This window comes from Pongo abelii, chromosome 13, assembly GCF_028885655.2.
Source record: "Pongo abelii isolate AG06213 chromosome 13, NHGRI_mPonAbe1-v2.0_pri, whole genome shotgun sequence".
Classification (NCBI taxonomy): domain Eukaryota; kingdom Metazoa; phylum Chordata; class Mammalia; order Primates; family Hominidae; genus Pongo; species Pongo abelii.
This window is the reverse complement of record NC_071998.2, coordinates 112,154,361-112,182,333: the sequence shown is the minus strand read 5'-3', so window position 1 is coordinate 112,182,333 and position 27,973 is coordinate 112,154,361. Positions and strand designations below refer to the sequence as shown.

Sequence of the window (27,973 nt, the reverse complement as noted above, 5' to 3'; positions counted from 1 at the left end):
CGGCCGAGTCCATCAATGTTTAATAGACACTTAACTCTTTGAATCCTTTTCCCCTATAATTGAAAGGCCCCACAGAGGCCACATCTGGATAACCTCCCATAGATTGCAGAAATTCTCTCTTAGAGGCCCCTGAGATCCCCTGCTTGTCCACAAGCAGCATCTCCCTCCCAGGTGGGCCTCTGAGGTCCCCCTGTCACTAGAGTACCCTGTGTTCTGCAGCTTCCGCCTGTCTAGCAGAAGTTGGAGGACAGCAGCTCTGCCTCCAATAAGTGAGAGACTTACACGCATGCCAGGTTAAAAAACAAGTAAAAGATCGTTCCCTGCTCTTACAATCCAGTTGAGAGTCAGGACATAAAAAGGGACCCTAGGCCGGGCGCGGTGGCTTATGCCTGTAATCCCAGCACTTTGGGAGGCCAAGGTGGGAGGATCACCTGAAGTCAGGAGTTCGAGACAAGCCTAGCCAACGTGGTGAGACCCCCGTCTCTACTAAAAATACAAAAATTAGCCGGGCGTGGTGGTGGGCGCCTGTAATCCCAGCTACTCAGGAGGCTGAAACAGGAGAATCACTTGAACCCAGGAGGCAGAAGTTGCAGGGAGCCGAGATTGGGCCATTGCACTCCAGCCTGGGTGACAAGAGCCAAACTCCATCTCAAAAAAAAAAAAAAAAAAAAAAAAGGACCCTAACACATAAAGAGATTTTGAGGTGTTAAAACAAACCAACAAGGTGGGCAGCCTCATCCCTCCCTCCACCATCAGTCCTACAAGGTTAAGACATCTGACAGAGAAGGAGCCCTTGTCAAATTGGTAGTTCGCAAACATAAAGGTTGTGTAGCTTTTAATCTAAAATTCTACCTCAACACGAAGTTCCATAACTATTTTGATTAATATATTCTTAAGGATTTAGCGACTGTGTGTGTGTGTGTTTAGACGAAAACAGAAACGGTTCCTTAAAATACCCAGTAAAAGCACAGTGCCTTGAACCACTTAGTACTATCATTTTCATCAAGTACTATCAAGTACTATCACTTGATTGCTCCAGCCCAATAAGCTTGGGCGAGCCCGGCACTGTGCTAGGATCTTCTGGAGAAATCCAAGAACGGTAAGACTGCGGTTTTACTCCTCTTCGCCTTCTCACTACTCGGATTTCGGGCAGGCAGGGGACCAGGGTGGGGGCTCCAATTCCCGGTTTGTGTTTGTTTTTTCAGGGGGCATTTTACTGAGCACTAAATACGCGCAGGTGCTGCACCAGGTGCCAGGAGCCCCGCACGCGGAGGAGCGGCGTGCACGCGTGTCAGTTAACTGGGCGCACAGTGCCCGTGGCGCCGCAGACCCGGCCCTCTGACTCAGTTTCCCCGCATGGGGATCGCTCGCCCCGCCCCGCGGCAGTCTGGGAAGCAGCAGCCCCCGGCCCCGGCCCTGCCTTCCCGGTTTCCGCCCGCGCGGCTGCGTCCTTCACACTCCACCGGAAGCTCCCGGCCAGGCCGCCGGTAGGAGGTGGCGGAGGCGGTGCCGAGGTTGGCTGCCCTGCACCCCTGCCCCAGGACCGCAGGGTGGCTCCCCGGCCCCCTTCCTCGCCCCGAACGCCCCTCTCCAGCTCCCGCTCGCTGAGGCGGGGACTCCCCGGGCGCAACCGGGGACCTGGCACCTCGGCTGCAGAGCCCGCCCCTGGACTCACTGCCCCCAGCCCAGCCGCGGGCGCCCCGGCCCCCCAGGGGCTCATTCCTCTTTCCGCGGGCACCGGCGCTGCCTGGCTCCCAGCGCTGAGCTCGCAACTGGATATGTCGAGGTGGCGATGCGACACTCCCCCGCCCTCGGGCGGGCTCACGGACCGGGTTCGGGGCTCAGCCTGCAGAGCCGGGCGGCGGGGGCTGTGCTGGCGCCGGCAGGCGCGAGGAATCACAGAGCGGGGCGCCCAGCCTCATCATGGGGCGGCCCACGGAGACTTCCCATGGGAGTGGGGTCTGGTGCAGGGGCGCCCCGAAGGACGAGTGGGAGATGGGGACACGCGGCGCAGAGAGACTCCTCGTGGATGGAGCCGATGGAGGCCCAGTGTGGAAGAGAAAGGGGTCAAGGAGACGGATAAGGAGCCACCAGAGACGCGGGGGGAATTCCCCGCAGAGGATGCGGGAAGCCGGGGAAAGGAAGGGATTCCGGAAGGAAGGGCTGAGAGCCGGGTCAGGTGCTGGCAGGAGGACTGGTTGGATAGAAACTGGGGCGGGCCCAGGGCATTTGGCGTCCCCGACATGCATATACACTTAGAGAGATGATTTCCTGGAGATCCAAGTGCCTGTATAGACAATCTTTTCTAGAAGTTCTACCGTTAAGTGAGGAGAGAGTAGATGTAGAAATTGGAGACGAGAATAAAGAGTGTTTCAAAAACGTGCGTGGTTACAGGACTGGCTCTGGGTTCAGGAGTCCCCACTCACTAGCTGTGAGACCTTAAGCAAGTCGCTTAGCCTCTCTGTGCCTCAGTTTTCTCATCTGTAAGGTGGGGATGATGATGGCAATACCTGCTTCACAGAGTGAAAATTAGATGAGATGATGTCTGTAAAATTACGTAAGACAATACCCAAAAGTAGTACTATTTTTCCCTTTTCTTATTAGAGCAGCTTGGGCACATTTTGATGTCCGTGGGAATGAGCAGGTAGAGAGGGTGGTATTGAGGCCGGAGGGGAGAGAAGTCTTGGGTGCCTGTTTTATCCCAAACCAGGCGAAGGAGGGAACAGGTAGGGCTGCAGGAAAGTTTGCAGGTATGGGGTACACAGTTAAAAGGGAGTGTCTTCTGATAGTCTTGATGCAGGCCTGGAGGTCGTTTGTTATGGGGGTGGAGGTCCTGATGTACACCGTGGCCGTAAGATGCCGTGCTGTCTTTGCCACCAGCCTGTGGCAGCCCTGGTGTTACACCAGGGCAGGTGGGCAGTTTAATGTATCTCAGGTCAGATGACCTGCCCTGCCCACCTGTTGAGGCTCCAGTAGATAGACATGAAAACACAGTATAAGCATAATGCACCACTTGAATCCTTTTCTCTGAGGAGCTGGAAGGCCTGTAGTCACCATCTGAGCCAAATGTCATTCAAGTACTTCACTTGGGTTACACACCACACTTTGACCCACAATCTCATTTAGTCATCACAACAATTGGGTGAAATAGGTATTATTGTCCCATTTTACAGATGCAGAATCTGAGTTTCAGGGAAGTTAAGGACTTTGTCCCAGGGCCCACAGTTAGTAAGTGGTGGACCCAGGATTTCAACTGAGCTCTGTCTGACCTCAAAACCCATGATCTGAAACCACTGTGAAAGTTTGCAAAACCTCTGTAGCAGCTGAGCAGGATGGAAAGATGTGTAGGGATCGTCTTCTCCATTTGATAGATGAGGCAAGAGCTGGGTACTCTGATCTCCATCCCAAGCACACAGAGCTTGGGGCCCCACAGCTCTGGTGTGATTCCCACTCCACTACCAGAGGCTGTGTGACTTTGGACCAGGCATCTTGCTTCTCTGACCCTATATACAGCTGCAGAAGAATTCCTTGCAGGTTGTTGTAAGGATTTGGAGGGAAACTGTTGCTCAGCACACAGTACACATGCCAGGAGCCATCGTTTCCACAGTGCACTTTTCCTGCGAACGTGGATCTACATCCCACTTGGCTGCTGAGACCAGCTGCTGTGATCTTGTATTTGTTTAGCGCTTTGTTCTCCTTGAGGCAGCCAAGTGGTGGCACCTGACCGGAGCATGTAGCCACCTATGACTTCCTGAGTGGGGTGGTGCAGGGAGGGCCCTGAGGAGTCTGTGGTCCTAGGCCTTGGATTTCATCAGGGCTTTCCTGCTCCTTCTGGTTGCCTCAGTCCCAGGCAAGATAGGGTCCCAGAATCTTATAGCTCAGAGGCCACCTGTTGCAACTTCTTTTTTACAGATGGAGTCATCAGAACCCACTGTGAGGAAGTGACTTCTCCTTGAGGTCACCCAGACACTCAGAGCAGAGCAAAAGCGCCTAGAACTTGAAATTTTGGACCTGCCTCCAACACCCTGGGGATTTCCACCAGGAAGGTGAGCACCCCTACTGAGAATTCCAGGCTGCTCAGAGGTGCCAGGGAACACAGACCAGGGGCCAGCTGTGGCCCTCTCCTCCGAAGTGCCCAGGGAGGTGGGGGAAGCCAGCGGCAGCCTGCGATTCTCAGCCTGGGGAACTCTCACTGTGCTTTCTGAGAGTCTGTGACACGGGTCATTTTCTCTGACTTGCTCTCTTGCTTTTTCTCACTCTAAAAAAAAAAAAAAAAAAAAAAAAATGACTGGACACTCCTAAAGCCTTCAGTCACCATCCAGGGGATTTTTATCGCCACAAAGGGTAATTCCTGCTCCATCCCTGCTGTGACTCAGCTGTGACGTTGAACCACACAAGCCAGAGAGAAGAAGATAAAGTCATCAGAGCTCCTACTCACCAGAGAGTGAGGCCCAGGCTAGGACTCCACAAGGCTGGTCCCCTGCCCTGGAGCAACTTAAACAGGCCCTCTGGCCAGCCTGGAACCCTGAGATGGCCTCCAGCTCAGGCAGCAGCCCTCGCCCGGCCCCTGATGAGAATGAGTTTCCCTTTGGGTGCCCTCCCACCGTCTGCCAGGACCCAAAGGAGCCCAGGGCTCTCTGCTGTACAGGCTGTCTCTCTGAGAACCCGAGGTGAGGTGATGGAGGAGCGGAGGGTGGGCAGAAAGTGGGTGCCAGGGAGGGACCTCTGATGGGAGGTGAGGGGCAGAGGAGCCTGTGACTTCAGGCAGGTGACTTTTCCTGTCTGGGCCTCAGTTTCCACACGCTTTTCTCACACTCCCTGACACTGCCCCTCTGGCTGTGGTGGAAGGAGAGGAAGCCACAGAAAGGTGTCAGCTCCCACAGGGGAAAGCCATCCACACTGAGGAGAGCCTCGAGGCTGTGAGGCCACTGTCTCACTGTGTGGTCTGGTGCTCTGCTAATGTCCCTAAGCCACAGCTTGCTTGTCTGTAAAGCTGTTTTCTGTGTCGTAGAATTGTTAATGAAGCCCAATGAATAATAATCACAAAAGTTCTTATAATAACAAATATAAACCTCTTGGTGAATGACAAACTGTTAGACAAATATCTCTCCTTCCACAGCATTGCTCATCACCTCAGACTGTTTGCTGGGAACCCTTTTGGAGGGGACAAAGAGATCGATATATATTTGTGTATTTAATGATATTTAAAAAATTAATAACCCAGAAAGGCATGACATCAGTACTATCGTGGACATCCCTCTTTAAGCAATTATGCACCTACTGTGTGCCAAATGCTCTGCCCTCGGGTCCTCAGCACAGCTTATAGGGGTGGATACTATTATGATCCTATTTTACAAATGAGAACACTGAGGCCTAATAGATTAGGTCAGCTTTGGTCAGTTTCCTGGCAAATATGCCCTTAAACTGCCTCATGTGATGACCTTTTGTTTGCGGTTTTACAGCTTAAGAAGGTGGGAAAGCTGAATCAGGCAAGTGAGAAGTTCAAACATGATGACAAAAGAGGAGGCTGTGAGAATAGCGAGGAGAGGCTGTGGCGGTGGAAAGGCCAGCCGGGGGGTGGAGGAGCAGAGGTTGACTGGTTTTACCATCAAGCGGATTGTCAGGGTTCAGCTCAGGTTCTGGTGGTGGGTCTCCTGGTTTCCCCTCTCCCTCCTTCCAAAACCTGGCAGAGGAGGGAGCTGATTGGAAGTTGGAGGGCTGAGGCCTGAGGCCTAAGTCCTGAAGAGCTTCTACTCAGCTCTGCTCCTGACTCACTCTACCTTAACCAATCCACATGCCCTCTGGGGCCTCATTCCCTCACTTGTAAAACAGGCTATCTCGGTAGCGGTAGCAGGTCAGGAGCTTTGTAAAAACACAGTTGCTGGCCAGGCGCAGTGGCTAATGCCTGTAATCCCAGCACTTTGGCAGGCCGAGGCAGGAGGATCACTTGAGGTCAGGAGTTTGAGACCAGCCTGGCCAACAAGGTGAAACCTCATCTCTACTAAAAATACAAAAATTAGCTGGGCGTGGTGGTGCACACCTGTAATCCCAGCTACTTGGCAGGCTAAGGCATGAGAATCACTTGAACCTGGGAGGCAGAGGTTGCAGTGAGCCGAGATCACACCACTGCACTCCAGCCTGGGCTACAGAGTAAGACCCTGTCTCAAAAAAAGAAAAACCCCCAAAAAACAGACCAAAAAAACCACAGGTACCCAGGTGTTACCCATTAGAATCTGACACCCACTCCTGATTAAGAACTTCCAGGCCAGATGTTCTCTGAGGCCCTTTCTTGTCCTAATAGGCCATGATCCTCTGTAATTACTAAACATATAAGACCAAAACCAAATGGAGGACCAAATGAGAAGAGCAAATATAGTCATATGTCAGCAATCTCTTGCCTAAACCCCTGAGATCAGATGTGTTTTGTAATTCAGAATTTTTTTTAGAAAAGCAAATCAGGGCATCATGTAATTGGCAGGGAATGCGGCAGCACCCTGTAATCAAGCACATTAATGTTTCTGCAATGAAACATATATATATTCACACTAAGTGGGGCAAGTAAGGGCTATAATAGCTTCCGGTCAGTGCAGTCAGGGCAGGTTTGGCAGCCCAGGAAGCTCGCTGCAAACTACCAAAAAATGTGGGATGCTCGGCAATTTTGCGATTTAGGAACTGTGGCTCTGGGATTGTGGACTTACATGATCACCACCCTGCTGATCCTTGAGGCTTCTGGAGCTGTCAGGAGAGTGGATGGTGCAGGGAACTGTAGTGCCTCTCTCCAAGGCTTTGTCCATGTTTCCCCAGGAACGGCGAGGATCAGATCTGCTCCAAATGCAGAGGGGAAGACCTCCAGTCTATAAGCCCAGGAAGCCGTCTTCGAACTCAGGAGAAGGTACGTTGGCACATCACGGAAAGGCATTTGTCCGTTGTCTTGATTTTTCCAGGTTGAGGCCAAGTAGACAGCTGCCCACTCCGCCCCTGGTAGGCACCTCCCAACTAGTCCCGAGTCCAGACTGAATTCGCTTTATAAGGAGTAAGGAGACTGATGTTCACAGTGGTGAAGTGTCTTGCCTAAAGCCACCTGGCAATAGACTTAGGGTGAGAACAGTCCAGACCAGGGGTCCACAAACTACAGTTCATGGGCCACATCTGGCCCACCACCTAAGCAACGAGCTAAGAGTGGTTTTTGTATTTTCAAATGGTTGAACAAATCAGAAGAATGATAGGCCATGCGTAATGACCTGTAATTCTCGAGGCTGTGAGGCCTGCTGCGCTGCTAGTGTTCTCAAGCCACAGCTTGCTTGTCTGCAAAAATGTTTTCTGCATCACAGGATTGTTATGAGCCCCAATCAATAATAATCAAAAAAGTTCTTATAATAACAAATATAAACCCCTTGGTATATGACAAACATGCCTGTAATTCTGAAGTGTTAGAATTCAAATTACATAGAATGACATGCCTGTAATTCTAACACTTTGGGAGGCCGAGGTGGGTGGAGAGCTTGAGCCCAGGAGTTTGATACTAGCCTGGGCAACATGATGAAACTGCATGTTTACAAAAAATATAAAAACTAGCCTGGCATGGTGGCACGTGCCTGTAGTCCCAGTTAATGTGGAGGCTGAGGTAGGAGAATCGCCTGAGCCCGGGGAGGTCGAGGCTGCAGTGAACCATGGTCGTGTCACTACACTCCAGCCTGGGTAGCAGAATGAGACCTTGTCTCAAAAAAACAAAAAAAGATATTTTGGGACACATGAAAATTATATAAAATTGAGTACTTGCAACAAAGACTTCATAGCCCAAAATATTTACTATCCAGCCCCTTACAAAAAAAAAGGTTAGCAAACTCCTCATCTAGATGGTTCTGTCTGCCTCTGTTTGCCTTTAGGCGGGGAGAGACCATTATCAGCTTACCTCTTGAGCTCTGCCAAACTGTGCTTCTAGGAATAAGAGACACATTTGGAAGTGTGATAGGCCAGAGAGACATTTTCAGGAGCTACAATTTAGAACCCTGGCCCTCCCAAGCTGGAAGGACCCTCATAGGTTACATGTCCTGCTCAGATGTTCCACGTGCTGTCCAGAACTGATCCATTCCCACCAGCTCATGACAAAATGATAAAAATAAGGCAATTCTATAAATCAGTTTATGTAAACTAAATTCTTTCCATTTATAAAACCAACCTTTACTCTGAGATTGTGTCTGTCCTATGCATTTCTTTATATAAATGAAAGGATGTAATCGTAGATGATAGTTTTTGGCAAAGCCTTTGCTAAGCAAAATTAAAAAGATGGCAATCTCTTTGTTAATCTCTCAATTTTAAAAAAACACACTCGTATTGGTCCACGAATCCAAATAGGCAGGAGTCACTGCTCAAAATCAAATCCTCTTGTTTACACACGGGGCCCTGAGACCTGCAGAGGAGTCTCATTGCTCGGCCACCCTCTCTACCTCCACTGGGAGGTGCCTGGCTCCTTTCAGCCAAACCCCTCTTCTTGCAGCAAACTGTGGCCCAGGGATCAGGAGCCTGATGTCCAGGGGTGGTTCTGCATAATTCTCTGCTGGGCTAGCAACAATTCCCAGACCCTTGTTTCTGTATCTGTAAAATGAGGATATTAAGTCGGCTCTGCAAGGCCTTTCCAGGATCTGTGATGTCCAGACCGTGATAGCAGTGCTGGCAGGGCAGCTATCCCCCTATCGTTGGACCAGAGGCAGGCGAGTGTCCACACCTCCTTCTGCTTTCTCTGAGCTGGTCCCTCTCATTCAGAGAGTTCAGGGGAATTTCCTGTCCCACCCAGAGCTGGTTTTGAGCACTCTCCCATCTGCTTCTCAGCAGCCTCTCCATCGGCAGGCCCTCAGAGAGTAAGAGTAAGGATCAAATGCATGTTCTTGGAACTTTACACTCTGCAGCGTGGTAAGAGTTAATATGATATGCTGCTCCGTGGAGTAACTCCCTGAGCCTCCCTGTTTGGCTCTTGGTGGATGGGCTGTGAGACACAAGCAGACCCTCAACTCTGTGAGCCACTGTGCCTCACCTGCAAAAAGCCCTTACCTGCTTGAATGCTCTAGGACTGTTGTTTTTAGCTTGTTTTATTCTTTCCTCTTAACAAAATTAATATACATTTATTGTGTAAATCTTAGATCACATAGATATTTTAATATCTCCTAATCCAATGGCTTTTTTTCATCTTTTTCAATCAGATAAAAGTAGAAGCATTCTGATGGAGGGGGACCCTGGAGCCCCGACCTGTTAATTGCCCCATTTCTTTCTCCTATCCCAGCCCCTAAGAGGTTCTGGGGACTCCTAGGGCCCTGCAGAGCACAGTTTGAAACTTGCTGCCTTAAGCCAAGTGAAGGGACTATAATTCATGGTAGAATTACAGGCACCCTAACAGGCTGTAGGATGGGAGAGGAAGCTGCCTGTATTTGGGAGCAAAGAAGGCTTCTTTAACGCAGGCAGACCTCTGAGAGGCATCAGCCCCCTCCCCTCCCTGCTGGCTTCCCCACCTCGTGGAGTCATGGACTCCTGGTGAAAAGCTGGGGTGGGGAGGGGTGGTAAGTCATGGTCTGATTACTTACACAAAGCCACATAGGGGAAGGACCAGGGACTCCTCTGACTTTTGCCCCAGTGGGAACTTTGGGGGACTTTTGACCAAAGGAAAGTGGCTGATGATAAATCAACACTTTGCATGTGTGGTAATTCCTAAGTTTGCCTGCATATCTGGGGCAACCTGGGAAATGGAGGCAGGGTAGAGGGCTGAGGACCAGCCCTCCTTGCAAACACTTCCCATGCCATCTGCTTATCAGTTTGTCCTCAGACTCTGACTTCATTAGATGATTATCTCCCAAAGAAGTGCCCAGAGCCATGGACTAATTACCTCATGTAAGAAGCAGATATTGAAGGATTAATGTTGACCTAGTTAGAGACTTGATACTTGCCTGGTGTGATCTTCCTGTAGAAGTGACAGTGAAGGAGGGGACGGCCAGCGGGGCTGGAAGATAATCTTCAGTCCTGTCTGCTGAGGATCAGCAAATGGGATTGTTTCTCCCACTCTCTTCCTCCTGAGGCCCATTCAAGAAGGTCAAAGGCAAGCTGACAACTACTGCCAGTAGCTCACGCCTTAATTTTTCTAGAGTCAGAAAGTGACAAGGGTTTAAGCTGTCTAGTCCAATTTCTGTTCTGTACTGGATTCATGCTATGTGGCTCCATGTCCTTCCAATGGCAGAGAGGTCATTACTCCATGAAACAACGACACCTACCCTGGGAGCCTCTGACTGATGCAACATTCTCCTCTTTCTTTGTACTGAGCTGAAGTCTGTCTCCCTTGAGGTCACAAAAGGCAACTTAGCCTCCTATCCCTGGAGTCAGTCCTGCCTCCATGGAAAGACACTTTCTATGGAGACATGGGAAGCAGTCTTTCCCCAGTCTCTGTGCATTTGGGGTAAATGCGCTTCTGTTTATCTGTGTTCCTTGAAGTGTGATACCTGGGAATAAACCCCCAAACCTTATACTTCTGAGCTTGACAGTGTTCATCTGTAATCGCCCCAATCCTGTGACATCCTGTGTGGTGGGTGGTAGTGATAGCCGTATTTTACCAATAGGTAATATTTTGAGGCTCCATGAGGAGGTGTGCCTGGACCAAAGTCACACAGCAAGTGGGAGGTAAAGCCAGGCTCTAACCCATGGCTCCTGAGCTGGTGGCATCTTCTCTATGCTGCCTCTACACAAGGAATCCTCCCCTAAATGTTTCATAACTGCTTAAATAACACAGTCAGGCTTTAGTGCAGGAGTCCACCAAGTGCTATGGGAAAAACAGGAATGGGCAAGACTATGTTCAACCAGGAGAATCAGGCAGGGCTTCCTGGAGGAGGCAGCAGTCGAGCTGAGCAGAGGCTGACAGAGAGTAAGCTGGCCCAGTTACAGAGGAGGGCAGGAACAGGCAGACAGTGGCAGACTGACCAAGCTCCCCATGTGACTGTAGAGCACCCCCTCAGCACCAGCTGAGACCTGAGCCACAGCAGCCCCTCTGGGCATCCCTGACCTCAGCCCAGTGTGGAAGTAGGCAGTGCCTGGCCTGCTCAGATCCTCTTTGTTCTGTGCAGGGGCTGCAGAGGTGGCAGTCATGCTCCCAGCACCCTCTTAACAGTCACATTCCCGGAGGCCCCAGGTCTCAGAATGGGGCCCCCCACTAGGGCCCACTGTGACCCCACCACAAAGGGCCTGGGTAGCCAGGGTGGCCGGAAACACCACACACGCAGAGACTCCTCAGACCCAGACAGAAGAACGAGTGTTCCCTCAGGGCTGGAAATCTGTTTTCTCTCTTTCTGTCTCCTCCTCGGAGGAAATTCCACTGCACACTTTATTTTTAGCAATTTGCAAGCAGTGAGGCCACTCACACAGGGGCCACTTGTGACACCAGACAGGGTTGGCCCGGGACAGATCCTCTGTTCTTCTCCTGCAATGCAGTCTGATTCCTGATTCCCTCTCCTGTCGCCTTGGTCCCTGGCCTTCGAGTGAGGCCACCCCAGGCAAGGACACTGTGGTGGGGAGGACGGAGCCTGCACACAGACTCCAGGCTCCTGGGCTCCCCTCACCTGCCCCGTTGCGTCCTGCAAGTCACTGATCGCCCCTGGGCTTCGGCTTTTCCACCTACCCTAGGGAAGCAGAACCTTAAAGCCCCAACCTCCCCCTCATGGCTGTGAGGATCTGATGGGACAGTGTCTACGTGAGTGCCAGGAGAGCAGCAAGCCCGTGCAGGGGCTCACAACTATGAGAGAGAACGCACAGGCATGCCCAGCTCCTCCGCTCACAAGCTCAGCATGACATTAAGCCATTCCCTCTGTTTTTGCCGGTGTTAAGGTGACACTAATACAGTCCTGCCTGCCTCAGAGGATTGTCACAGGGATCCTATGAGACAACATTCAAACACGTTTTGGTCCTGTTCATTTAGGAATGTTCCTTACCACCTTGAGGAAATCCAGCAGGAAAATGGAGTTTTAGAGAATTCACTATTAAGAGTTTGTGATGTGAGGATTAAATGAGATACATGTATATGACAGCCACTGGGGGATTGGGACTGGGAGATGTCCCGGGGCAGTGCTTAATCCACAGGAATAAGAATACTAATTAGTAGTAATACTAGTAGTATTACTACTATTAGAATTATTAGTGTTATTAGTAGCAGTAGTATTCAACAAGTATTCAGTAGTAGTATTGAATAATTTCAATAAATATGAGCCATTATTTCTAATAATTTATTATTAATTTATTAGTAGCAGTATTATTCAACAAGTATTCAGTAGTAGTATTGAATAATTTCAATAAATATGAGCCATTATTTCTAATAATTTATTATTAATTTATTAGTAGTAATAATGGGTCATATTTATTGAACACTGTGTTAGGCAGAATAATGTCCTCCAAAGATGTCCACATGTGAATCCCCAAGACCTGTGAGTATGTGACCTCACATGGCTCTGTGCATTTGCCAGGGCTGCCATAACAAAGTGCACGGACTGGGAGGTGTAAACAACAGAAATGTATTTCCTCGCAGTTCTGGAGGCCAGAAGTTCAAGGCACGGTATTGGCGAGTTGGTTTCCTCCAAGGCCTCTCTCTTTGCCTTGACATGGCTGTCCCCTCCCTATGTCTTCATGTGGTCCTTCTTCAAATTTCCCCTTCCTAAAAGGATACCAGTCACATTGCGTTAGGGCCCACCCCCAATGACCTCATTTTAATTTAATTAGCTCTTTAAAGGCCCTATCTCCATATTCTGAGATACTGGTGGTTAGGACTTCAACATCTGATTTGGGTGGGGGTTGCTGAGCCCATAACAATGGCAAAACAGACTCTGTAGACAGGATTAAATGAAGGATTCTGAGATGGGGAGGTGACCCTGGATTATCCAGGAGGCCCAAGGGTCCTCAGAAGAGGGAGACGAGAGTCAGAGAGAAGGGGAGATGCTCCACTGCTGGCTTTGAAGATGGAGGAAGGGACCACAAGCCGAGGAGTGCAGGCAGCCCTGAGAAGCTGGGGAAGGGAGGAAGCCATCCTCCCCTTGGGCCTCCAGGAGCAACGCAGTCCTGCTGACGTTTCCATGTTAGGACCCCTCGCCTCCAGAACTGTACGATAATAAAGCTGTGTTGTTTTAAGCCGTTAAGTTTGTGGTATTTTGTTACAGCAGCAATGGGTAACTAATACCAGTGCTTACATGTATTATCTCATTTAATCCTCACAATAACCCTATAAGGGGGATATTATTATTATCCCCATTTTGCAGATGAGGAAACTGCAGAACAGAGGAATTAGTAACTATCCCAGGGCCACAAAGCTAGTATGTGAAGTGACAGAAACAAGCTCTGAACCCCAAAAGGCTGGTTCCAGAGGCCACATCCTGAACTCCCATGCACTCTAAGGAATGAATAATGATGATGGAGAAGCCTCTGAAAGCCTCTCAAGTCACCCCTGCCCCTTTCTCCAGCAACTGTTCAAGGCTCATCACAGTCCACATCTGTACACGCATCACAGAAGGATGTCCCTACATCTGAATAGCATTTCACTCCCTGAAACAGACATTTGCTGTTCACACAACACCAGGACAGCTCCACTGCTGAAAGACACATCCCCTCCACCTGCGGGGTGATGTCTGGAATTTCACTCTTAGCTTGATCATTTTCATGTTCTTATGACTCTCCCACCAAGCTTTGAGCCTTAGAACCGCAGAGTATTGGAATCATGGACCTGTGGGGAGGGGTGGGACCTGAAAGGCTCCCCCAGGTATATTCACCCAGGAGCCAGGTCTACACATAGCATCTTCCCTCCACTGTTCTCACATGTCAAAAGCTACATGTTCGGGGAGGTTTCATCACCACAGACTTCCCGAAGCCAGCACGGTCTCCCTGCCAAGGCTGCCCTCTGCCTGCCTTCCATAGAACATCTGTTTTCTATTATTTATTGGGAACAACTTGTCCCTGAAGCCCTGGGCAGTTGGTGGGTGGGGGCGGGGGCAGGGTGGCCTTTGCTGGGCTGTGTTCTGTGTCTCAACCCAACTGTACTCATTAAGCCCACAGCTCTCTGCTTATGTTACTTTTAAAGAATAATAACTAGTGTGGCTTTTTGTATTTGCTCAGTCCGAAAGACCTCTGTCCTCTCCTGCTTTCATCCAAATCCCCTTTCACGTGGTTCCATGAGATTATTCTCTCAAAAAAAATAAATAAATACATAACAAAGCGCTCATAGAATCAAGATATTATTTATATGCAATAAAACTCACTCATTTTAAGTATACAGTTTGATGAATATAAATAATCACGTAACCGCCACTACAGTCAAGTGGCAAACGTTTCTGCACGGGATAAAGCTGCTTTGTGTTCCTGCATAGTCAATCCCCTCCCCACCCACAGCTCCAGGAGGCAACCACTGATCTACTTCCTGTCACTCTAGTTTTGCCTTTGCTAGAAGCTCGTAAGAATGGAAACAGGTAGTATGTAGTCTTTGGTCTTTGACTTCTTTCACTTAGCATAATGTTTTTGAGGTTCATCCGTGTTATTGTTTATGCTGGTATTTAATTCCATTTGGTTGTTCTATAGTATATATAGACCAATTTGTTTATCCACTCACCAGCTGATGACACATTTGGGCTGCTTTGAACAAAGCTGCCATGAACATTCACATACACACCTTTGTGCAGACATATGTTTTACTTTCTCTTAGGTAAATTCCTAGGAGTGAAATGTATGGATTGTATGGTAACTTTATAAGTATGGTTTATAAGTAAATTATTTTATAAGTATGATTTAACTTTATAAGATACTTTCATAGATTGTATCTGTTCATTATTTACTTATTTTTTTTAAGAGAGACAAGGTCTTTCTCTGCTACCCAGGCTGGAGTACAGTGATGTGATCATAGCTCAGTGCAGCCTTGACCCCCTGGGCTCAAGCGATCCTCCCACTTCAGCCTCCCAAGTAACTGGGACTATAGGTGTACACCACCAAGACCGGCTAATTTAAAAATTTTTAAAAATAGATATGAGGTCTCATTATGTTGCCCAGGCTGTCTTGAACTCCTGGCCTCAAGCAATCCTCTTGCCTCAGCCTCCCAAAGTGTTGAGCTTACAGGTGTTGAGCCACTGAGCCTGGCTGTGGCCATTTTTTATTAGGTCATTTGTCTCTTATTATTAGATTGTAAGAGTCCTCTGTATATTCTGGATACAAGCCTTTATGAAGATACAGTCATGTGCCATATAACAGTCAACACCGGACCACATATACAACGATGGTCCCAGAAGAGTATAGTACTGTATTCTTACTGTACCTTTTCTATGTCTAGATTTATTTAGATACACACATACTTACAGTGTTAACAATTGCCTACAGTATTCAGTATAGTCAAGTGCCGTACGGGTTTGTAGCCTAGGGGCAATAGGCTGTCACAGAGTTTCGGTGTGTAGCAGGGTATACCATCCAGGTTTGTGTAAATACATCCTGTGATGTTCACACAATGATGACACATTTCTCAGAACATATTCCTGTTGCATGACTGTATATGTTTTGGAAAAACTTTTCTCCCATCTCTCCTGGGCTGACTCCTGTTAAGAGGTAGTGATGTGTGTGGGAGGGGCCCCGTGGCTGTGCTGCCTCCCAGCTCGGCCTCCTTGGGCAAACCCCTTCCCCTCTGTGAGCCTCAGTTTTTTCATCAGTAAAATAGGAATTAAAAACCCACCCTCTCTTCCCCACCATGCTGTAAGGAGCCCTAGAAAGAATTATGGCCGTGAAAGCATTTGGTAAACACTTCAGACCTAAATAGATTAAAATGGGGTCAAATTGCTATTATAATAGCACTGAGACCCTCCTGTATCCCTTCCCTCGGGCTGGATGTTATCTGGAAGGGAAAGTTGTGCAGAGTGGACACATCTCAGTCAAGGACAGATGACCAAGGAGCGATGCAGATGGGAATTGTGAGCCCAAGATTCTCCATGAACTTCAGGAGGAGGGAGGCATTTACTCATGCAATCAGTGTGTTCTGAGTGTCTCAGCTGTGCCAGGCACTGCCCTCAGCACTGGGAACACAGCCATGACCCTCACAGAGCTCCCCCCGACCAGTTGGGGCAACCAGAGAGTGAGTGATGATTACGGAGCTGTGTGGACTGTGCCCTGACAGGAGAAATAGCAGAGCTGCCCAGGATCACAGTAAGGGCCCAGGTCCTGTTTTGAACGATGGTCATGGAAGGGCGGAATCTTGAAGGGTGGAAAGGAGAGAGCCAAAGGGAACAGCAACGTGCAAAGTCATGTGGCCCAAGCCATCTCCTGCCCTGGTGGATCCTGGTGCATTGAAGAGAGCCCCCAGGGTAGCCACAGGGATTGCTATAACATTCAGTGATGTGATTATTATTTCCAGGCTCACCCCGAGGTGGCCGAGGCTGGAGTTGGGTGCCCCTTTGCAGGTGTCGGCTGCTCCTTCAAGGTAAGCATCTCAGTGTGAGAAAGGAGATCTGTCCGCTATGGTTGCAGACCTGCAGGTCTCCCCACTGCAGCCGCTCCATGATTTTCCCGTAACATCAGTCCACTCATCTGGATGTCCTTTGTACTAATGACTCTAATGACTTTCCCAAGCATCAGAGCCTACTATTAAGTCATCATAGTACTCGGGGAAGTTCTTCTTAATGTCTCACCTAAGCATAGGCAGAACATCACCAAAATGACCCCCACCCCCACCGCCCCTCTCCATGGTCCTGAATCATCCTTGCGCTCCAGGGCAGGGCAGAATTAGAGGCTGCAATGCATGTGGCTCATCGTGGGCAGGTCTGATGCCAGGGTCTTCCTCTGAATCCCTCCCACTGTACAGAAAGCCCCCCCTCTTTGCTGGGTGAATGAATCTGACTTTCCTTGGTGACCTTTGATAGCAGGGCACTCCACTGCTCCCCTGTCCTCACTCCACCTCTGTTTTCACTGATCAGCCCCACTCTCTTGTCAGGGAAGCCCACAGTCTGTGCAAGAGCATGAGGTCACCTCCCAGACCTCCCACCTAAACCTGCTGCTGGGGTTCATGAAACAGTGGAAGGCCCGGCTGGGCTGTGGCCTGGAGTCTGGGCCCATGGCCCTGGAGCAGAACCTGTCAGACCTGCAGCTGCAGGCAGCCGTGGAAGTGGCGGGGGACCTGGAGGTCGATTGCTACCGGGCACCCTGCTCCGAGAGCCAGGAGGAGCTGGCCCTGCAGCACTTCATGAAGGAGAAGCTTCTGGCTGAGCTGGAGGGGAAGCTGCGTGTGTTTGAGAATATTGTTGCTGTTCTCAACAAGGAGGTGGAGGCCTCCCACCTGGCCCTGGCCACCTCCATCCACCAGAGCCAGCTGGACCGTGAGCGCATCCTGAGCTTGGAGCAGAGGGTGAGTGTGGGAGGCAAGTTTGCCTTCAAGCCTGGCTGAGCCCCATCCTGTCTCCAGAGCAGCAGAAAGGCTTCCTCCTAATCATTCATCCTGCTTAGAGCAGTCACACCATCAAAACGTATCTCCCCTTTACCCTACACCCTTCCAGGAAGAGCACTGAGTTAGAAGCTGTAGTCAAGGTCACGGCCCCCCATCCAGTGCTTCGGTTCCTTTGCTTGAACTTTTGTCATAAGACACCACCTCCCTGAGCAGCTCATTCCAGTGCAGGACATATTCCACTCTTAGCAAGTTCTTCCTTATACTAAGCTAAAATCAGCCTGTCTCTTCCCTGCATTGTTCCTGGCCCTGCCCCTCAGAGCCCACAAGACAAATCCACCTTCTAGTCCCCATGACAGCCCTTCAGGGATGCAGAGTTGGATTCTGTCCTACCTGAGTGCTTCCCTTTTCAGGCTAAAAGCCCCAGCGCCTTCACCTCTTCCTCAGAGCATGCTGCTTCACATTGCCATCCTATGCTCTGGCTCAGTCTCCAAGGAATTCTGTATGCTTGGAGTGTGGTCCCAGGCTGACTCCAGATAATCCACTTAGCCACAGTTCTTGGTCCAACAGGGCTGTCTCCTCCCTTATTCTAGAGCTTATACTTTTATTTTCTTTCTCTCTCTCTCCCTCTCTCTCTCTCTCTTCTCCCTCCCTTCCTTCCTTCCTTTCTCTCTCTCTCTTTCTTTCTTTCTTTCCTTCTTTCTTTCTTTTCTGACAGAGTATTGCTGTGTCGCCCAGGCTGGAGTGCAGTGGCATGATCTTGGCTCACTGCAACCTCCACTCCCAGGTTCAAGCAATTCTCCTGCCTCAGCTTCCTGAGTAGCTGGTATTACAGGCGCGTGCCACCACACCCGGCTAAATTTTTTGTATTTTTAGGGGTTTCACCATGTTGGTCAGGCTGGTCTCGAACTCCTGACCTCGTGATCCACCTGCCTCGGCCTCCCAAAGTGCTGGGATTACAGGCATGAGCCACCGTGCCTGGCCTATACTTTTCTTAATGTAGCCAATCACCATTCTAATGTTGCTTCTTTTGCAGTAACATTACATCATTGTCTCATATTGAGTTAGGCCTGGATTTTAGTTCCTGCTTCACCATTACCATTATCTGCCTCACCATTCACAATTACCGTTACAGCAGGTGCTCAGAGCCACCTGCCGTGTGGGTCTGAGCAAGTCACTTTCCCTCTCAGGACCTTCCCCATCAGTAAAATTAACGATTAAATTTTCTTTAAGGATGCTCACTTCCATTCATGGCTTCCCTACCTGAGCACACCCAAGAATAAATTTGTATTCTTTCCATTTTATTGGGGAAAGCTATTGGAAGGGCCAGGTGCTGAGTTGCAGTGGCTGAGGCTTTAGCCTTTATTTATGTAACTCTTGCTCCAGTTAAAAGGCAGCCTTCCTGAAAGCCACAATTATATCTTCATTTCATCCACAAACTTCCCAGCTCTACTTTTACATACCAGGCACTATGTAAGGCATGGACACAAAGACAAAATGAGCATGGGCCCAGCTTTCGGTGGAGGAGAACATCTGGTAGGGAAGGTAGAAAAATATGTCTCATAAAATCATTGTAAGGGCTCTGTAAGAACATATTGAAAGACAGCAGCTGAGCTAGGACAGTGGTTGAAGGCTTCCCAGATGAGGGGCCATATGAGCTGGATTCCTGGTGGATAAGGAAAAGGAAGGCCAGGCAGAGGGCAGCACATTCAGATGCAGACACACGCCTGAGTGAGGCGTGGTCAGGATAGCACATCTGGGGCAGATCAATCTCCACGTCCCGCCGTTCCCATCCCATCCCCAAGCCAGGTTCTGGTGTTCCTGGCTGAACACTTTTCCCTACAGGTGGTGGAGCTGCAGCAGACCCTGGCCCAGAAAGACCAGGCCCTGGGCAAGCTGGAGCAGAGCTTGCGCCTCATGGAGGAGGCCTCCTTCGATGGCACCTTCCTGTGGAAGATCACCAACGTCACCAGGCGGTGCCATGAGTCGGCCTGTGGCAGGACCGTCAGCCTCTTCTCCCCAGGTAACACCTCCCAGGGACACAGAGACCTGCTTGGGGAAACAGGCCCCACAGGACCCAGGAAGCAAGCAGTGAAAACCGCCAGCTCTGTAACAGACAGGCTGTGTCCAGTTTAGGCCAGTGCCCATTCAGGCCACTCACCATGGCCAGGAACCATGCTGGCATCTTGAGGTTGGTGGGTGAACCGTGCTCTGCCCTGTGGCTCTCAGCCACACACAGCAGTGGCCCAGGCTGACTGACATTCAGGCCCTTTCGCCTCCCTGAATGTCAGTCCCATTCTGCAAATAGGAATCAAAACTGTTGCCCACTTCATGGGTTTGGGATGTGAAGGAAAGTGTGCTGTGGGCCACAGTGTGTGCAGATGAGATGGATGTGGATGATGATGTTCACAAGTGAACACCGTGGCCTCAGAGAGCCGACAGTCTGAAATAAGATTAGAGAACTGAGTAAGACACATGCACTTGTGTACGATTGCAGTTAGCATATGTGAATGAGTGTCTTACTCATTTCTTACTCATTTCTGGGGCCCCTGGGCTTGGCACAATGTCTTGCATAAAGTAATTACTTGGCAAGTGTTTCTCTTAACTGATATCTGTTAATATAACTATGCATATATTTGTACAAAAAATGAGGCAGCAGACTGCGTGCAGTGGCTCATGTCTATAATCCTAACACTTTGGGAGGCTGGGGCAAGAGGATCGATCATTTGAGGCCAGGAGTTCAAGACCAGCCTGGGCAACATAACAAGATCCCATCTCCACAAAATTTTTTTTTTTAGTTAGCCAGGCATGGTGGCCTGCACCTGTGGTCCTAGCTACTTGAGAGGCTGAGATGGGAGGATGGCTTAAGGAGTTTGAGTCTGCAGTGAGCTCTGATGGTGCCACTGCACTCCAGTCTGGGCAACAAAGCAAGACCCTCTCAAAAAAAATTTTTTTTAAACGAGGCAGCGGAGTGTGTCACAATCCCAGAGCAGGGCTGGGACCCCTTTCCTGCAGGAGCAGCGCTCATCCCGCTGTGTTGGGACAGCTCTCTTCATGCGGTGGCCTCGAGCCCTACTTGTAGGCCTTTTCCCCTCAATTCTTTTCAAAGAGGGAAAAAGCAAGCAGTACCTCACGCTTCCTGTTCTACCAAAACGTAATGGGCAGAGATGAGTCAGACTGCCAGCCTGTCCCTCCTCCACCCACTTCCTGCCTGCCCCCGATTCATGTCCCCAGTCAGCTTCTCCCAGAAGGGCGCTCTGCCAGAGGACATGCTCTCATGGGATGGCCCCTTTAGCTGCCCAGGGGGTTTCTGTGCATCTTCACCAGGGATGATTCAGCCCTCAAAGGGTTTTGCCACCTGAGAATGGCTGGCAGAACTGCGAGTCACCTCATGTACCCCCAGCCTCCAGGGGACCCCAGCCAGTTGGCATAGGGCAGAACTGTGAGTCACCCCATGTACCCTCAGCCTCCAGGGGACCCCAGCCAGTTGGCATAGGGCAGCAGAAAGAAACCGCTGCTGGGAGGCAGGAAGCCTGGCCCCTCATTCTTGCTGGGTCCCCAACATACTGTGAGATGGTGACCAGCCACTTTCTTTTTCTCAGCTTGGTTTCCAGACTGTAAAACATAGGTTGGTTAGATGAGTGGTTCTCAGAGTGTGGTCCTAGGACCAGCGGCATTGGCAGCCCCTGCAAACTTGCTGGAAGTGCCAACTCTTAGTTCTCACCCCAGGGTTACTGAGTGAGAAACTCTGAGGGTGGGGCCCGGCAGTGTATGATTTGGATGGCCAGCTGACAGACACTGAGCTAGATGACCCCCAAGAGCCCATTCCTGTCTGACACCCTACTCGAGAAGAATGCTGGGCTCTAACGCCATCTTTCATGGTTTTGAGCCGCTGACCTTGGGCATGCCTGACCGCTGGATCCCATTCCCACATCTGCAAAGTCCAGCACTTCCCAACTGCCTCTGGCTTCTGCGTTTCAGCCTTCTACACTGCCAAGTATGGCTACAAGTTGTGCCTGCGGCTGTACCTGAATGGAGATGGCACTGGAAAGAGGACCCACCTGTCGCTCTTCATCGTGCTCATGCGAGGGGAGTATGATGCGCTGCTGCCGTGGCCTTTCCGGAACAAGGTACGGGCGTGGAGGTGATGGGGGTAAGGTGGGGAGCATGGAAGCCTGAGTCCTAGTCCTGGTTTGGCAATGAATTGGCCATGTGACCTGGCAAGTCCCCCACCCTCTCTGTGTTATCAGTTTCCCTTTTTATAAAACAATCAGATCTAGTAACTAGGGCTCCCTCCAGCTCCATGAGTCTAGGAGATAAAATGTCTGGAATCTTCCTGAAGGTTATATAGAAATAAAATTCATGGCCAGGTGTAGTGCCCCACACCTATAATCCCAGCACTTTGGGAGACTGAGGTGGGAGGATTGCTTGAGCTCAGGAGTTTGAGACACACTGGGCAACATGATGAGACTTCATCTCTGCTAAAAATAAAAACCATCTGGCTGGGCATGGTGGCTCAAGCCTGTAATCCCAGCACTTTGGGAGGCCGAGGTGGGCGGATCACTTGAGACCAGGAGTTTGAGACCAGCCTGGCCAACATGGTGAGACCCCGTCTCTACTAAAAATAAAAAAAAAATAGCCAGGTGTGGTGGCGCACACCTGTAATCCCAGCTACTGGGGAGGCTGAGGCAGGAGAATCACTAGAACCTGGGAGGCGGAGGTTGCAGTGAGCCAAGATAGCACCACTGCACTCCAGCCTGGGTGACAGAGCGAGACTCCATCTCAAAAAAAAAAAAGAATGTGGGAACTCAAATTTTCATTTTTAATGTAATCCCCAAGATTTTCTCCAAGAAATAAATTGTTGTTTGTATTTTGTAACTTAAAAACAGCTATTGGTAAATTTCTGAGATATAGCAGGAGACCAAAACATGTTTGGAAAGAGAATAAATATATGAAGAGAGACTGGTTGTTTTATTTTCAATGTATTGAATGTATTAGACTACTATGTATTTTCTGAGTGGATGTGATTAAATATTCAGACGTTTAGTGTATGATTAAGAGTGAGATAGAGATTTCTTTGGAGTTATTAAATCCATCCTGTCTTTTACATAATGGACAAATCAAGTTAAAAAAATCTTTAGATAGCTTAGCTTGTTTCCTGGTGCTGTTGACCTGCGAGAGAATATACTTTCGCATATACAGGTGAAAGTTTTGCAATTTATGTATACAAGAAATTGTAGACATTAAAAATATTTTATTGATAAAAATAATAATAATAATAAAAACCATTAGCTGGGCATGGTGGCACATGCCTGTAGTCCCAGCTACTGGGGAGGCTTAGGTGGGAAGATTGCTTGAGCCTGGGAGGTTGAGGCTGCAGTGTGCCATAACCTTGGCACTGCACTCTAGTTTGGGTGACAGAGTGAGACCTTGCCTCAAAGAAAGAGGAGAGAGAGAGAGAGAAAGAAAGGAACGGAGGAAGGGAAGGAAGAAAGGAAGGGAAGGAAAGAGGGAGGGAGGGATGGAATGAATGGCCAGTGGCTGCCCACTCTTCTTCCTCCTTCACATCGTGGGGTAAATAAGGAAAACTTCTGGGAGGAGGTACCGTGAGGCTAGCCTGAACTAGCAGAATTTTCAGGAAAAAGGAAGGAGGCAGGTACCACTACATATTAATACATACTAGAATGGCCAAAATCTGGAACACTGACAGTATGAAATGCTGACGAGGATGTGGAGCAACAGGAACTCTCATTCATTTCTGGTGGGAATGCAAAATGGTACAGCCACTTTGAAAGACAGTTTGGCAGTATCTTACAAAACCAAACACACTCTTACCAAATGATATAGCCAGTTGCTCTCCTTGGACTCAAAGGAGTTTACTTAGAGGAGTTGAAAACTTATGTTACACAAAAACCTGCACAAGGATGTTTATAGCAGCTTTAGTCATAATTGCCAAAACTTGGAAGCAACCAAGATGTCCTTCAGTAGATGGATGGATAAATAAACTGTGGTGCATCCAGACAGTGGAGTATTATTCGGTGCTAAAAAGAAATGAGCTATCAAGCCATGAAAATACAGGGAGGAAACTTAAACACATATTACTAAGTAAAAGAAGTCAATTTGAAAAGACTGCATTCTGAATGCTTCCAACTATATGACATTCTGGAAAAGGCAAAGCTATGAAGACAGGCCAGGCGTGGTGGCTCTCGCCCGTAATATCAGCACTTTGGGAAGCCGAGGCAGGTGGAGCGCTTGAGCCCAGGAGTTCGAGACCAGCCTGGGCAACATAATGAAACCCTGTCTCTACAAAAAATACAAAAAATTAGCCGGGCATTGTGATGTGTGCCTGTAATCCCATCTACTCTGGAGGCTGAGGCACGAGAATCGCTTGAACTCAGGAGGTGGAGGTTGCAGTGAGCTGAGATCGCACCACTGTACTCCAGCCTGGGGGATGGAGTGAGACTCGGTCTCAAAACAAAAACAAAAACAAAAGCTATGGAGACAGTAAGATCAGTGATTGTCCAAGAGTAGGGTCCAGGAGAGATGGATAGGGCACAGGGGATTTTGGGAGCAGTGAAACTATTCTGTTTGATACTGTTATGGTGGATACATGTCCTTATGCATTTGTCAAAACCCATAGAAGGTGAAATACCAAGAGTAAATGCCAATGTAAACTGTGGACTCTGGGTGATAATTATGTGTCAGTGCAGCTTCATCAATTGTTACAAAACTACCACTCTGGTGGGGATGTTGATAGTGGGGGAGGTTGTGCATTGGGTGGGGGCAGGAGGTATATGGGAACTCTGTATTTTCTAATCAATTTTGCTGTGAACCTAAAACTGCTCTAAAAAATACAATCTATTAAAAATTATTCGCCGGGTGTGGTGGCGCACGCCTGTAATCCTGGCACTTTGGAAGGCCGAGGTGGGTGGATCACCTGAGGTCAGGAGTTCAAGATCAGCCTGACCAACATGGTGAAACCCTGTCTCTACCAAATACAAAAAATTAGCTGGGCATGGTGGTACATGCCTGTAATCCCAGCTACTTGGGAGGCTGAGGCAGGAGAATCGCTTGAACCCAGGAGGCAGAGGTTGCAGTTAGCCAAGATTGTGCCATTGCACTCCAGCCTGGACAACAAGAGCGAAACTCTGTCTCAAAAAAAAAAAAAAACACCATAATTCTTATAGAGGGGTTTGGGGGATAGGCATTTCCTGTGGGTAAACAGCAGCATTGCATGAGTGGAGGGTGTCAAGAATAGAGACCTCAGGTCTGGGGAAACAGGTGGGGCAGGGCGGGTGTGCCGCTTTGGTCTGGATGTGAGTCAGTAGGTTCTCCTATCCCCGGCAGTTCCCAAAGGTGCTGAGGAGATTTTTAAAACACCAGTGACAGAATCTCACTCCCGTAAGTGATACGGCCTGAGCATCAGGATGAAGTCTCCGCAGGGGGTTCTAATGTGCAGGGTGAGGATGCTTCAGTTGGCAACGGGAAGCCATTCAGCTTCCTGATGGGCATTTCAGGGGCACGTGCCAGGGAAGAGGGTTTGTGTCACTTTTAGACAATCAGCTTCTCAGGGGAACCTCTGTCTGCGCTGCGTACACCAGAAGCTCCACAAATGTCTCAGGACATCGATGACAGCCCCTCAGTAGAAGACCTCCCTGTTCTGGCCCTTCTGCCTTGCCCCAGGAGGTTCCAGCTGTAGTTGATGAAGCAAAACTTTCCAAGCCAGAGGGGGTGTTACAGGTTATTGCCTCCACCCACCTTGTCAGTGCTTCGGTCACACCTTTCGCCCCCAACAGCCAATCAGACTTGACTGGGGCATCAGAACCTTCCCCTGCTTCCTGCTGGATGGGAGGAACATCTGATCCTCATCATGGAACAGCCCCCGAAGTGCACTCAGAATACCAGGTGCTGCCGGCTCCCTGGGTCTGGCCATACGCCAGGTGCGCTCCTTACTTGGTTTCTCTGACTCCTAATCCAAATGAGCCGAGGGTCCGAGGGGCTGCACAGGCAGTAGGTGTGGAGCACAGCTGTGAGCCCAAGCCTGGGCCTCTAAGCTGCGCTGCTGCTGTAGGGCCTGATCTCCCACCTATCCTTTCCCTGCAGGTCACCTTCATGCTGCTGGACCAGAACAACCGTGAGCACGCCATTGACGCCTTCCGGCCTGACCTAAGCTCAGCATCCTTCCAGAGGCCCCAGAGTGAAACCAATGTGGCCAGTGGCTGCCCACTCTTCTTTCCCCTCAGCAAACTGCAGTCACCCAAGCACGCCTATGTGAAGGACGACACGATGTTTCTCAAGTGCATTGTGGAGACCAGCACTTAGGGTGGGCGGGGCTCCTGAGGGAGCTCCAACTCAGACAGGAGCTAGCCAGAGGACTGTGATGCCCTGCCCTTGGCACCCAAGACCTCAGGGCACAAAGATGGGAGAAGGCTGGCACGATCCAAGCAAGACTGAGGGGTCGACTTCGGGCTGGCCATCCGGTTAGGATGGCAGGACGTGGGCTGGGCCCACAAAGGCAAAGGGTCCAGAAAGAGACAGGCAGAGCTGCTCCCCTCTGCACAGACCATGCGGCACCGGGAGGCCAGTGAGCCACTCCAGCCCCGAATGTTGAGGTGGACTCTCACCAAATGGGAAGAAAATGGAACCAGGCCTGGAACTGTAGGACCCAATCAGAGAAGCTCTCGGGCTAGGAAGATCTCTGCAGGGCCTCCAGGGAGACCTGGACACAGGCCTGCCCTCTTTTTCTCCAGGGTCAGAAACAGGACCGGGTGGAAGGGATGGGGTGCCAGTTTGAATGTAGTCTGTCCAGGCTCGTCACTGGAGGTGAACAAGCAAACCCAGAGGGCTCCACTAGGACTTCAAATTGGGGGTTGGATTTGAAGACTTTTAAGGTTCCTTCCAGCCCAGAAAGTCTCTCATTCTAGGCCTCCTGGCCCAGGTGAGTCCTAGAGCTACAGGGGTTCTGGAAACATTCAGGAGCTTCCTGTCCTCCCAGCTCCTCACTCATCTTCAGTAACCCCCACTGGATTGACCTGGTCCACAGGGCACCTGCCACCCTGGGCCTGGCAGCTCAGCTTCCCCAACACGCAGGAGCACACCCAGCCCCCGCATCCTGTGCCTCCATCAGCTAAACGCCACGTCACTTCATGCAGGTGAAACCCAGTCACTGTGAGCTCCCAGGTGCAGCCGGAGGCACCTCAAGAAGAAGAGGAGCATAAACTTTCCTCTTCCTGCTTGGAGGCCCCACCTTTGGTGCTTTCCAGAATCCCGTAACACCTGATTAACTGAGGCATCCACTTCTCTCAGCAGACTGATCAGGACCTCCAAGCCACTGAGCAATGTATAACCCCAAAGAAATAATTTTTAGAATCTCTTTTGAAGTTTTCCTAAAGTGTATGGTTTGGGAGTTGTTTGTACTGAGCCAGGTTTGAAAAGGCCATTGCTGAGTTTGAGGTGGTGCCACCAGTTTTTCAGGTGGCATCAGAGGCTGGCATGCTGGCAGGAACATCCCCTCTTAGCCCCAGTCTTCTCTTTTCTATAATGAGACCCACCCCAGCTTGCCTCCCTCCCTGGTTTCTCTGACCCTCAAAGGAGATGCTACACAGGACAGACTGGAGAGAGAAGCCTGGGCAATACTGCCCGCCTGTCATGGCCTGGTGGTGGCCCACACCTATCTTCTCACCTTGGAGGCCACACCCAACTTTCCAGAGACCCTGAGACAAGTCAGGACCCTACTACTCTCCCCTGCTGCTTTCCTGACAGCTTACTCTTCCTCCACCTGCTGAGCCTGTGCTAGACTCCACTCCTCAAATCGTTAGGGTTGCTTCTGTAAAAATGGGTCAGTAGCCCTTCCTGTTCTCTCCAGCCCAGCATACAGGAGGATCAAAGGAGGTGAGGGAGCACTGTGGCATGGCAGACTCAATGGGTCAGAAACCCAGGCCAGCTGGGCTCTAAGCCTGGCATCCTGTCATGCTTAGCCCTTCAGCTGAAGATCAGGGGAAGCCTCTCCCTTGCCCTGTCCAGCTCTAGGGGTTTTCAGGAGGCCCAACCGCAATAATGGAGCACTAGTGCTTTTATGTGCAATGGTGTCATCCATGCACGATGGCAGGAAACATTCTGGGGCTGCTTTTTCTTGTTCCCACGGCTGACAATGTGGCAGCAGACACTGTGGAGGCAGTGGAGACTGACTTCTTCCTGCTGACAGCTGGATGTCACACGTGAAGGTCTGGCCTAGCGAGTGATGGGTCTAGGCCCTGAAACTGATGTCCTAGCAATAACCTCTTGATCCCTGCTCACCGAGTGTTGAGCCCAAGGGGGATCTGTAGAACAGGCCCCCATGAGAAACAGCTGTTACTCTACACTTTTGATTGCCTATTTCTGATGGCAAGAAATACATAGTCTCTTCAAAGAGCATGAGATGCAGCCATTCTTTCAGCAAAGCTTCATTGACACCTGCACCTGTTAACTGTGTTCGACATTGAAGGGAGAAAGGCAAGATGTGCACTCCGGCCTCAAGAAACTCTTAGTTCAGTGGAGGAAATGAGCAGATAAGTAGAT

General features: G+C 49.9%; 1 protein-coding gene across 3 annotated transcripts; it reads left to right on the top strand.

Moving 5' to 3' along the window:
- Nucleotides 1-1,455: 1,455 nt before the first annotated feature.
- TRAF1 (TNF receptor associated factor 1) lies at nt 1,456-27,829 on the top strand. Of its 3 annotated transcripts, XM_054519413.2 has the most exons (9): nt 1,456-1,514; nt 3,913-4,046; nt 4,305-4,670; nt 6,805-6,892; nt 16,394-16,459; nt 16,970-17,380; nt 19,262-19,439; nt 21,398-21,546; nt 25,520-27,829. In XM_054519413.2, the coding sequence occupies exons 3-9, from the start codon at nt 4,531-4,533 to the stop codon at nt 25,736-25,738; spliced, it is 1,251 nt and encodes a 416-aa protein (XP_054375388.1). In that variant the 5' UTR covers nt 1,456-1,514; nt 3,913-4,046; nt 4,305-4,530; the 3' UTR covers nt 25,739-27,829.
- Nucleotides 27,830-27,973: the final 144 nt, after the last annotated feature.